At 45.1% G+C, this 11,773-nt stretch overlaps 1 protein-coding gene across 1 annotated transcript; it reads right to left on the minus strand.

Moving 5' to 3' along the window:
• Positions 1–287: 287 nt before the first annotated feature.
• LOC125524556 (mechanosensitive ion channel protein 1, mitochondrial-like) lies at positions 288–6,354 on the minus strand. Its single transcript, XM_048689593.1, has 7 exons — positions 5,952–6,354; positions 4,209–4,756; positions 3,176–3,453; positions 2,971–3,083; positions 2,611–2,718; positions 1,622–1,843; positions 288–731 (listed from the first exon to the last, which is right to left on the minus strand). Exons 2-7 carry the CDS (start codon positions 4,751–4,753, stop codon positions 576–578), a joined length of 1,422 nt encoding a protein of 473 aa, XP_048545550.1. The 5' UTR covers positions 4,754–4,756; positions 5,952–6,354; the 3' UTR covers positions 288–575.
• Positions 6,355–11,773: the final 5,419 nt, after the last annotated feature.

Consider the following 11,773-nt stretch of genomic DNA (forward strand, 5'->3'; position numbering starts at 1 on the left):
CGTGGCACGAAGCCATGAGTGCAGGCAGCACATTGGTGAGCTCCACGGAGTTTTCTCATGGGTCCTAGTGGTTTGTTAGACGTGACGGACGCGTCCGAACAGCCTTGAATTTGCTCTGCACATGAGTTGCTGGAGGGTGCCGGGCAGCCCCAACATTTCGGTTAGGCATGGGGGAAGCGAAAATCCGGTTGGAGATGCTATTACTAGATCCCATGGCCAACGTGCAGACAAAAAACCAAGTGAGCAATGCAAAGCAAGCTACCACCACGACAGACAAAACCAGTACAGATGAATGTATACTCTGTTAGCAGATAAGGCTGTTTAAACCGTACATGTAATCTCAACCAATCTTTATCTTCCTTCCGTATCCTAGCGCATCAGATGTCGTAGAGATCAAGCTGAACGTACGCACCCTGTATACTACTATAGAACGTTTATGTAGCTGTCACCGTGTATTTGCTGTTTGCCGAGGATGTGCTCAACCAAAACGCACAATCCAAAAGAAAAAAATTGACAACTCGCAGTTGCCACCGTGCCCTTGCAATTTCATCGAATCAACGGTGAGTGGTGCATTCCTAATAGCAACGAGACTTGATAACCCTAGCAGCTTCCAGCAGCAACTCAAGATCTGCAGGGGGGACTGGGCTTCCCGACTCAACACCATGCGAGTGGATAATCCTAGCTGCATCAATGAGAATCTTTTGCTCAACACATAGCAGTTCTTCATTTCTCTGAAACATGTAAAATATTCTGTCAGAGATTTATGCTACTATGCCAGGTTACAAAATACTAAACCACTGGTTATGCCCTTTGGTGATCCATTAACATGATGGACAATTGTTCAACTAATGCAGATTATTTAGACAACTACTCCCTCCATGCTTGAAAAGAAGGCACAAACATTTTGTGAGGAATCGAACGGTGCAAAATTTGCCCAAGTTTATAGGAAAAACAATAAGTTTGGTCAAATTTCGCACCGTTTGACTTTAAACAAAATGCATACGCCCTCTTTTTAAGCACGGAGGAAGTACTACATAACTAGGGAGTACTCAAGCTTGACAGACTCAACAGATCATGGCGTCAGGGGATGTTGTTCAACTGAGCGTAGCTCTAGACATCAACAGTTTACAGGGATGCTGTCATGTGAATTAAGTTGTAAAGTATGAACAACAAATGTATGATCAACAATAATCCAAAGAGATACTCTTGTCAGACATTTGTTGGACACAAAGTTTAAAGTGTTAAACCAGAATGATCGACAATAAACTTTAAAATGAGAACATTTTGTTAATTCTCAACAAAATGTGTATACTTTTTGTATGATCATAATAGTCCAAAGTTTAAAGTGTGGACACAGGAGTATATTGCATTCTCAATCATACTTTTTCTTCTCATTCTGACTACAGAACTGTGTCCAAAAGACCAATGTTGCTACGTTGTCAACATATGACATTTATATAGTTCTTGCTATGAGAGTTAAACCATCAGTCTTTCACCTTGCCATGAAAACACATAGTTAAAGCTACTGTTGGCATACCATAGAGCCACATGTGCATTACCAAAATCCAAAGCACATGATAGCTACGAATTACAAAATGCTTCACTGAGATCCGAAACGTACCATGTTCTGGAGGCAGCAGCCAATTGTGAACTCACCATACAAATCGCCCAATCTCGTGAGATAACAATAAGGAGCGTCTGCTTTCAAGCTAACTTCTGGATATGCCCTTAACTTCTCCATGATCTCTTCAGATATTGCATGAACCTTATCCATACTCTGAACTTTTATGGGGATTTTTGTAACAGATAATACCCATTGAGCACGGGATCTATTCACAATAATCTGCAAATTATTGAAGGACTATAGCACATTATGTAGGCTCCATGGTACTAAATCTTGTCCAAGAAAAAAATTACATATAAAAAATGCATTCAAGAAATCTTCACAGCACTATCCTTGAAAGATAGACTGATCGATTTCTTTCTAGGATGCTGTGAATAACAATAAACTAAAAGACCCCAACCAATATTTCTCTCATCTTTCAGACTTCCTAACCAAGTTTACAGGATTTCCCAAAGATTTCTATGCTTTCCAGCATCCCAACTGATCTGAGGCTAGAAGTCTTCATTTTAGACAAAACCTAATAGTCAAATTTCTCTAAGAAAATTAGCAAGCGCTACCAGTGAGAAATACAGAATTGACCAAGTTGTGAATCTGATGTGTGAGCCATTATTAGTATAGCTGATCATATAAAGTGTGCTTGAAGTTGGCACATTATCCTACTTTCACATTCTCTAGATATTGCGAATGTTGTTCATGGTGTATCTTGTAACTGCTGCATCTGTTTTTAACACCAAACAGTGGACTCTTGCATATAGACAGGTTCTAGGTTCAAACGCATAGGACATACATCTAAAAGTGCAAAGTCGTTCAAGGTTTCATCATTAACCCATGTACCAAATATTACCATGTAGAGAAAAAGGCCAGCATATCTTGATGAGTGGTATCATACCATCCAATAAAGTATACATTACATATGGCACCATGAAATTATAGACCATAATTAGTGCAATTTAGGCAATATCCAGTTATGAAAGGCATGGCGATACCTGACCAACTAATAGTGAGTTGGGTACTGAAACAGGAAGCCTCTCCAAATTTATCAATGATGTAGACGTCAGCCCTATCTCAATCACCAAACCCTCTATTGACCCGGCCTACAATGAAACTTTTACTTAGGGAAGTCTGCAACAAGTTATAGTCCCTCTGTACCGAAATATATGTCATTTTGGTAGCATAAACTAGCCTACCAAAACGACATATATTTCGGTATAGAGGGAGTAGAACAAAAAAAATGCTTATCCATAAAAATGACAAATATAATAAAATGTTAGCAAACATTTGTTATTTTATCAACATACATGAAAGGTAGAAACTAGCAAATATAAGTGTGGAGAAAGATGACATACATGAAAAGGCAACTTTATGGACTCTCCAACTGATAATGGCCTCGAAAGCTGCAAGTAGAATCCACTCAATACATTGCCCAGGACATCTTTAGCAGCAAAGGCAGTTGCAATACCTAAGTAACAGTAGAGAGCCATTTATTTGCTAGAAGGAGGGACCTAAAGTAACATCACATATTGAGTAGGTGTATGGCATTTAGAGTGTTACCTCCAATACCACTAACAGCTAATAACGACTCAAATGGTACCCCACATGCCTCTGCAACTCCAAGAAGGCCAATAGCAATCAATCCCAATGAAGAAACCTTGTCAAAAGCCCCCAACCAATGCTTGTCAACCTTTAGACCTTCAAAATGCATAAGTGCGCTGGATAGAAAGTTCTTTTTCATAACTTGAAGGAACCACACAGCTGCGACAATTGTTACGCCTTTTGAAACTTGTGACAAATGCACACCAGCACCAAAATCAGGAATCATAGTAGCAGCCCTGTGAAAGAGAATTAGTAGAGTTTTATCATCAGCATAGAATCATAGGGTGCTCACATTAATCTAGTTGAACATCTACCTCAAGGAATAGCCCCTTTCTGATAACTCAGCCATAATGGACCACATGATATATTTTCTTCCTGGACCATCTAAACTCTAGACTTCCAAATTTAGTCCAAATTAAGCACATGGGGAAACTAGCTTAAGATAGCCATGTTTGACATCGATCACATGATAACATGTGGTTTAAAATAATGATACTCTACTTTTGAAATAAAGCTGGAAGTTGAATTCCTAAGAGAATAGGGGGAGGCAAACAAGCAGATGACCCCAAAGTTGCATACTAGTTTCTACATGACCAAGCAATATGAAACATTTGTTCCCAACTCCCCGTAGTAAATGGTTAATACAAAGAAAGCGTAATAAAAATCAAGATGCATGTGTGCTGCCACTAAGTATGGTTAGCATCGAAAGCCGCCAAAACGCTGAAAAATAGCAATCACATACATTGCGCCCCATATGGTGAAAATGAGCTTTTACATAAAAAAAGAGCCACGTATGTGATAGGCATTGTTTATCGCTGGTTCGCTTGTGTGAATAAGCTAGATGGCATTGTTTTACATTGTTTTTGACTTGTATTTCTATCATGCCACACCCAAAGATCAGATACTTACATCTTGCATTATCAACTAATAAAGACTAACCCTAACCAAGAAAAAGAAGTAAAGTCGCATAACAGGTTAAACAGAAACTCACATATCTAAAGATGCCCAAAGGACTACGCCAAATAGCGGGTAGGCCAAAATGTAGCCCTCCACCTTTTCCATCAGATGCAAACACCAAGCTTCATAAACCGTGTAAGTCCCAGCTGCATATTTCTTCTCGAGCTTCAAATGGAATTTAGGCAGACTGTAAGGTGCAATCAGGTATGATATAGAGACCACACTGAAGTAATGTGGGACATCTGGATATGCCTGAACCAGGTCAGATAGCTGATTTGATATCGCGATGGTAGCATCTGACGTACTGTTCCAAGCATTGTCGAACATATTAGTCCAAGTGTATGAAGATGTATTTGTGGCAGGAAGGTTATGCTGAGGTGGAGGAAGGTCAGGCTGCGGTGGAGGAATGCTAGGAGCCTTAGATGAGTATGTGTGGCGGATGGTGAAAACAGCAGGCAGATTGGTGTGACGGTCTGTTTCCTTGATCTTCCATGGCGCTGCCATAGTTTCCATAGCAGCTGTTACAGATGGTAGATGGCGCAATCTTGCTGCTCTGAACATCAGGCGTTGCATCAACATGGTCTGCAATAAAAAATCCATTACATAAATTCATATCAGAATTTTTGGTATATAAGAAAAAGGGGAATCAACATTCATTCATGGATTTTGTTAATTCAAATTTGCCACTCAGTAATGTGCAAAATAGATCAAGATATTACAGTAACTAACCATGCACTTATAATCGCCTTCAAAACAATAGATCCCACATGACACAAGACATAAGCAACATATACTAAAATCTGGTATATGTACAGAAGTCGTGATGCACAATTTCATCTATACTGTAACCCGGTTACCTATTGGTGGCAACAGTGGTGGTGGCACTAAATAATGCTGAGTAGGTAATTTAAGTTCTTAGGGACACATGCAAATTCTCTCTACTACTCCATAACACAGACAGAAGTTCTGACCAATGCATCAACGAATATGTGTATAGAACTATTTCTACATTCCATAACATTTACTCCTAATTAACTATTGCAGAGGGCAGGAGTTAAGAAATCAACAACCTAAGGATCAAAATTTATGGAGCAGCTAAATGACAACATCCAACTTGGTTAAGATAGGTAATAGTTTGTTCACATGTCAAGTTTTACTCTCATATCTCAACAGTAAAGGTAGTAAATATATTCAAATTCACATACAACAAGCCAACATCGTAATATTGTTTCACATTTTGGATCAGAAGTAACATTACATTGCAGAACAGAGCATACACTATAATATTCAGAGCACCAAACAGTGCAGACAAAAGCAGATATAATATATGATCACGCTGTACAAAAATATCGCACTATACTCTTTAGACCAAACATTTGCAGCTGCAGCAGAACAGGTTTTGTACTATTAACTCAAACGGCCACACACACACATCACCAATGGAATAATTCAAAGGCGGATAATCACACCTGTACTACTACTAATATATCCTACCTACCACTTGTCCCACGAGAGGCGAATCCTGAGCGCAACTCAGTGCACTAGTGACTCCAAAAACCAACTGTAAAATCGGAAACAAAACCATCTAAAAATCTCGCGACCAATCGCGTCCACAGGCGCGCACTAAAACGCAGCCTTCAAGCAAATCCGATGCAGCGAGAATGCGAGATGGAGCGCTCAGTTACCTCCACGCCAGCATCAGGAGGTGATCTCGTGAAGCAAGCCTACTGACGAACGAAGGAGGGGTTAGGGGTTAGGGTTTTGGAGGGAAACTTACGGCGGCCGGTGACGTCGTAGTTCAGCTTGCGCTCGCCCTCCGCTCGCCTCGCCTGGCCTTGCGGTCTCCCTCCCCTCGCCCGGCCTGGCCTTGCGCTCGCCCTCCCCCGCCTCGCCTGGCCTTGCGCTCGCCCTCCCCTCGCCTGGCCTGGCTCTGCGCTCGCCTCGCCTGGCCTCGCGCTCGCCGTCGCCGTCGCCTCCGCCTCGCGGCCGGTGTCGTAGTTCACCCTCGCGGCCTCGGCCTCCCCTCGCGTGAGAGCGTGCCCGCCCCGCCGCGAGGTTGGAATTGGGACTTGTAACCGTTGAGGTCCGTCACATTCCGGAGACTGGGGAAGAAATGCGAACGGAAGAGCGCGCCGTCGCTGAAGGAGTGCGCGGCCGGTGACGGAACCTGTGTGAGTGTGTGGGTTGAGTTAATTATACGGGGGGTCCACCTGTAAGTGTGTTGTTTGGGTGTAAGATCAAGTCCAATTCATGTGCCCAGCAAGCAATGCGTCCAGGTGCAATTGGCTCATTAGGAGATTTCCCCGAAACCCTAAAACCCTCTGGCGGCGCTGGCGGCGATTAGGGTTTTGACCGTGGAACTCGTCCTCGCCCGGAGACTAGTCGACGGTGGTGAGTTCCTGTCCGCTGCATGATGACTGCTCCCGACGCTGATGCGAGCGGGGGGATGGGGGGCGCGGCCCAGGAGGCGCGCGCGGCACGGAAGAAGCTGGAGGAAGCCCTAGGAAAACTCGATATCTCAGAAGAAGAGGCTACTCCCTTGGTTATCGATGATCGCGTCGATGGAGCTCCGGCAAGATGGTTGGTAGCGGGCAAGATTCTCCACCGCAACATGTTCCATATACAAACCATCACCAACGCAATGACGCCGGCCTGGGGGAACCCAAGGGGACTGAAGTTCAGATCGCTGGGCTTTAACACTTTTGTGGCTGAATTTGAAACCCAACGTGATCGGGATCGCGTGTGGGGCGGATCGCCATGGCATATCAATAAGCATGCTGTGGTACTCGCTGATTTTGAGGAACATATGAGACCGGATGAGATCAAGTTCGACAAGCTCCAAGTCTGGGCTAGGGTTGTGAACCTTCCCTACAATCTACAGGATGATTCGTGGTGGGCGCCAATTGCAAAGCAGATGGATAAACACGCCCAGTCAATTAGTTTTGATCACGCTGGGGGTTTCCTGCGAGCTCGAATTACCATCGACGTTGCAAAGCCTTTTGAGGAGGTGGATCCTTATTGATTCAGGAGGAAGCAAGTTGATATGTACGATATACAATACGAGCAAATCCCATACTTTTGCTTCTCATGTGGCAGGTTGGGACACTCGGACCCGTACTGCCCAATACCGGGATCGCGAGATGAGAAGGGCGAGCTCCCTTTTGGATCTAAGCTGCGGGCACCAGAGGACTATCGCAAGCAGGGGTCGTCTGAAAACTCTTCCAGAGACCATACTGGAGCCAACAGCAAGCAGGAGACAAGGAATTCTAGCAAGAAGAAAGATAAAGGGGGAAGGTGAATTCCCCTGTTAAGAACAGGCAGCAACAGAAGCGAAAGGATGCGCCTAATCAAGTCTACAAGCCGGTGGCCAAAACCACACTGCTGCTCACCGATGGAGGTGCAGATCCGGGTGTTGATGGTAATACTATGGCTGGTACTGATGAAATATCAACAAGCCGTGAAGAGGGAGAGGATTTTGTTAGGGAGATAAAGAAGAAGAAACCTACACCTGAAAATTCGGCAGAGACCGTGCCGCGGTCCTGCCAGCCCCAATGAGTTGCATCAGCTGGAACTGCCGGGGGCTTGGGAACCCCGAGGCAGTTCGAGAACTTCGCAGCATTGTGAAGTTGGAAGGGCCCGCTCTTCTTTTTGTCATGGAAACAAAAATTAGAGCCAAAAGAGTAGAAGACTTACAGAACGGTTTGGGTTTTGCTGGATGTTTTGCTGTAGACAGTGCAGGTCTTAGCGACGACATTGGTCTGTTTTGGTCCCGTGATGTGTCAGTTGAACTAAAAAACTACAGTCAACGACACATTGATGTGATGGTTACTTACAAACTACTGAACTCTCCACCTTGGAGGTTCACGGGGTTTTATGGTGCACCGCGAGCGGAGGAGCGACATCATAGCTGGAGGTTCCTACGTTCGCTGCATTCTATTCCTCATGATGCATGGCTATGCATGGGGGATTTTAACGAGACTTTATACTCTTCCGAACATTTTAGCCGGGATGCTCGTCCGGAGCGACAAATGCGAGCTTTCAGAGAGGTGATTGATGATATCTCCCTCCAGGATCTAGGTTGGTCAGGTACAACATACACATGGGATAATAGGCAGCATGGAGTGGACAATGTAAAAGCAAGGCTGGACCGAGCTCTTGCTAACGAAAATTTTCGGCAATAGTTCCAGTATATCAGGGTTCGGCATATGTCCTCAGTGGAGTCCGATCACTGTTTTGTGGTTGCAGAAATAAAAGAAAAGCTCGAGGCGTGATCGAGGGCCAAGAAACAGTTCAGGTACGAAAATATCTGGCAAACTCATTCGGACTACGATCGACTCGTTTGTGATACTTGGCGAGGAATCTAACGTGGCCCAGGGCTACAAGGTATTGTCTCAGCACTAGGTGATTTGCAAGCAACTCTGGAACCTTGGGGATCCAGAGAGTTTGGGTGTCTGACAAGACGGGTCAGACAACTCCAAAAGAAACTTGATCGGCTTCGTTCCTTGACCATTGATCGTGGCCCATCAGAGGAGGAACAAAGCACAGTTAAAAAGTTAAAGGAGGCTCTGCACTTGGAAGAAGTGTGGTACCGCCAGCGATCACGTGTGCGCTGGCTAAGGGAGGGAGACCGAAACACAAGTTATTTTCAGGCCCAAGCCAAGCAGCATCAGAGGATGAACATAATTCAAGGACTTAGACGTTCTGATGGAATGGTATGTATGGATGAGAACGAGGACAAGGAGGAAGTGCAACAGTTCTATAAAAACTTGTACCAGTCCGAAGGGTTCCACGATCCAAGCGAGTTACTAGCTCATGTCCCAGCAAAAATATCAGAAGCTATGAACTCGGAGCTCACTAAACCCTACACCGCGGAGGAGGTCAAAACTGCGTTGTTCCATATGGCTCCTTCGAAAGCTCCTGGTGTAGATGGGTTCACGGCGGGGTTTTATCAGCGGCATTGGGGTCTTCTCGGGGGAGACATCACTAATGCAGTTCTGGAGTTTTTAAATGGTGGGGAGTTAGCGCCGGGTCTGAATGACACTTCCATTACTATAATCCCAAAGGTAAAACATCCCCAGTCCATTTCTCAGTACCGTCCAATTGCATTATGTCCTGATTTGTACAAGATTGCGAGCAAAGCAATTACAAACCGTCTGAGATGCTTAATGGATGAGGTTATCAGTAAGGAACAAAGCGCCTTTGTATCGGGGCGCCTGATTACTGATAATGTGCTTGTGGCATACGAGAGCGTACACACAATGCGGAGGAGGAAAAAAGGGAACAATTTTTATTGCGCGATAAAGCTAGATATGATGAAAGCTTATGACCGGGTCGAGTGGCACTATCTCGAAGCAATTCTGTCCAAGTTGGGGTTCAGCATTGTCTTCATCAGGTTGATCATGAAATGTGTATCTTTAGTCCGTTTTTCGGTTCGAGTTAATGGCAAACTTTTGCCGTTCTTTACCCCTTCGAGAGGTCTTCGTCAAGGTGACCCAGCGTCGCCATATTTGTTTCTTTTATGTGCGGAAGGCTTTTCCTCCTTGTTGAAATTTTACAATGGAGGAACTATGGATAGAGGTCTGAGAGTAAGCTACAGATCACCGTGGGTCTCTCATTTGCTATTTACAGATGACAGTCTCATCTTTATTGATGCAAAAGATCAGAGTGCCCTCAGACTTAATGAGATCTTAAGGATCTATGGAGATGCTTCAGGACAGCGAGTTAATCGGGACAAGAGCTCCATCTTTTTCAGTACAAACACTCCTGACCAAGTGAAGCAAGATATGAAAACAGCGTTGAATATCCAAGTGGAAGCGTTCGATGAGAAATATTTGGGACTACCAACGGCTGTGGGTCGCATCACGAGTGGCACTTTTGATCATATCAGCGAAAGATCTCGTGGTCACATGCAAGGGTGGTCGAAAAAGCTGCTTGCATGCGCTGGGCGTGAAACTCTTATTAAGTCAACAGCTCAAGCCATTCCAACCTACCCGATGAGCACGTTCTTGTTCACAAAAAAGGTAAACAAGAGTCTGACCTCTCCTATGGCGAAGTACTTTTGGAGCAGCTCTCTTGATAAAAAAATCGATGCATTGGCTGTCATGGAAGGAGATGACAAAACCAAAGTGCATGGGCGGAATGGGTTTCAGGGACCTTCACTTGTTCAATCTTGCAATGTTAGTCAAACATGGATGGCGGTTCATGACTGCTCCCAATTCTTTGTGTGCAAGAGTTTTGAAAGGGCGATACTTCCCGGATGTAGATTTCATGCAAGCTTCTGTTCCAAAGTCGGCTTCGGCGACTTGGAGGGCGATCATTGCGGGAAGACATGCTCTAAGTGCGGGTTTGATCGCACGGGTGGGAGATGGCACCAATATTTCTGTGTGGAACCAAAAATGGATACCGGGCACCATCTCCATGGTCCCGATCTCGAGACCTGCTCACACCAACATCGAGCGAGTCTCTGACCTCATCGATTCAGATAATTGGACCTGGAGACAAGATGTCGTTAGGGAAACCTTCATTGCCCCCGATGCGGATGCCATTCTTAATATCCCCATCCGGCGGGGAGGTGGTGAGGACTCCTTTGCTTGGGCTTTCGAAAAAGCTGGTAACTACACTATAAGACGGCGTACCGAGCTCTTATGACTCAAAACGAGCGTTTGGCTCGAGAGGAAGGGTCGGCTACCGGGACCTCAGGGAATGATCAACAGTTGTGGAAGGCTTTATGGAAGCTCAATGTTATACCAAAAGTACGGGTATTTTGGTGGAGAGTTCTCCGTGGCATTCTCCCAGATGAAAGTACTCTCAAATATCTCCATATTGCAGTGATAGATCGATGCAAAGTATGCATGGCGATGAATGAGGACTTGAAGCATGCATTGATACACTGCGCGCATGCTCGTCGTTTTTGGGATGAGGCATATGCATGGTTCGGTCTGCGGCTACCGCGATTACACCCAGTTTCTTGGGCGCGGGATATCGTATGTGACACAAGGTTTTCGGATGATGACCGTGCAAAAATCACAACAATTATGTGGTCGATCTGGCACTCCCGCAACCGCATCAAGCATGGGGAAGCCGGACGTGATCCCGTTGCCACTATCCGATCTACAAAGGAGGCCATTGCGCTCCTGAATCTTCCACGCAAGGCAGCTGCAATTCTGCCAGGTTTTGGGTGGCGACCACCTGAGGGAGAAGTGGTTAAAATCACCACTGACGGTGCGCTCAACTTTGAAGAGGGCCGAGGTGGAGCAGGAGGGGTTGCTCGCTCGGCCGTGGCTCTACTAGGCTCCTGGTGCAAGCCTTATACGGGGATTTCGGATCCTCTTATCATCAAAGCTTTTCCACTACGAGATGGAGTTCTATTTGCTGCATTAAGGGGACTCTCGCATATGATCATGGAAGTGGATTGCCTGGAGCTGGTGATGCTCTGAAAAACCCGCCACAATTCCCGCTCAGTTGTGGCCCCTATTTTACTAGAAACTGGAGAGCTTAGCATTAGTTTTACTTTATTTGATGTTCAACATGTAAACCGGTCGGCAAATCTTCCTGCGCATCTCTGTGCTAAACATGCTTGCACATTGAATGTAACGGATT

The sequence above is a fragment of the Triticum urartu genome, chromosome 7 (assembly GCF_003073215.2).
Source record: "Triticum urartu cultivar G1812 chromosome 7, Tu2.1, whole genome shotgun sequence".
Taxonomy (NCBI): Eukaryota; Viridiplantae; Streptophyta; class Magnoliopsida; order Poales; family Poaceae; genus Triticum; species Triticum urartu.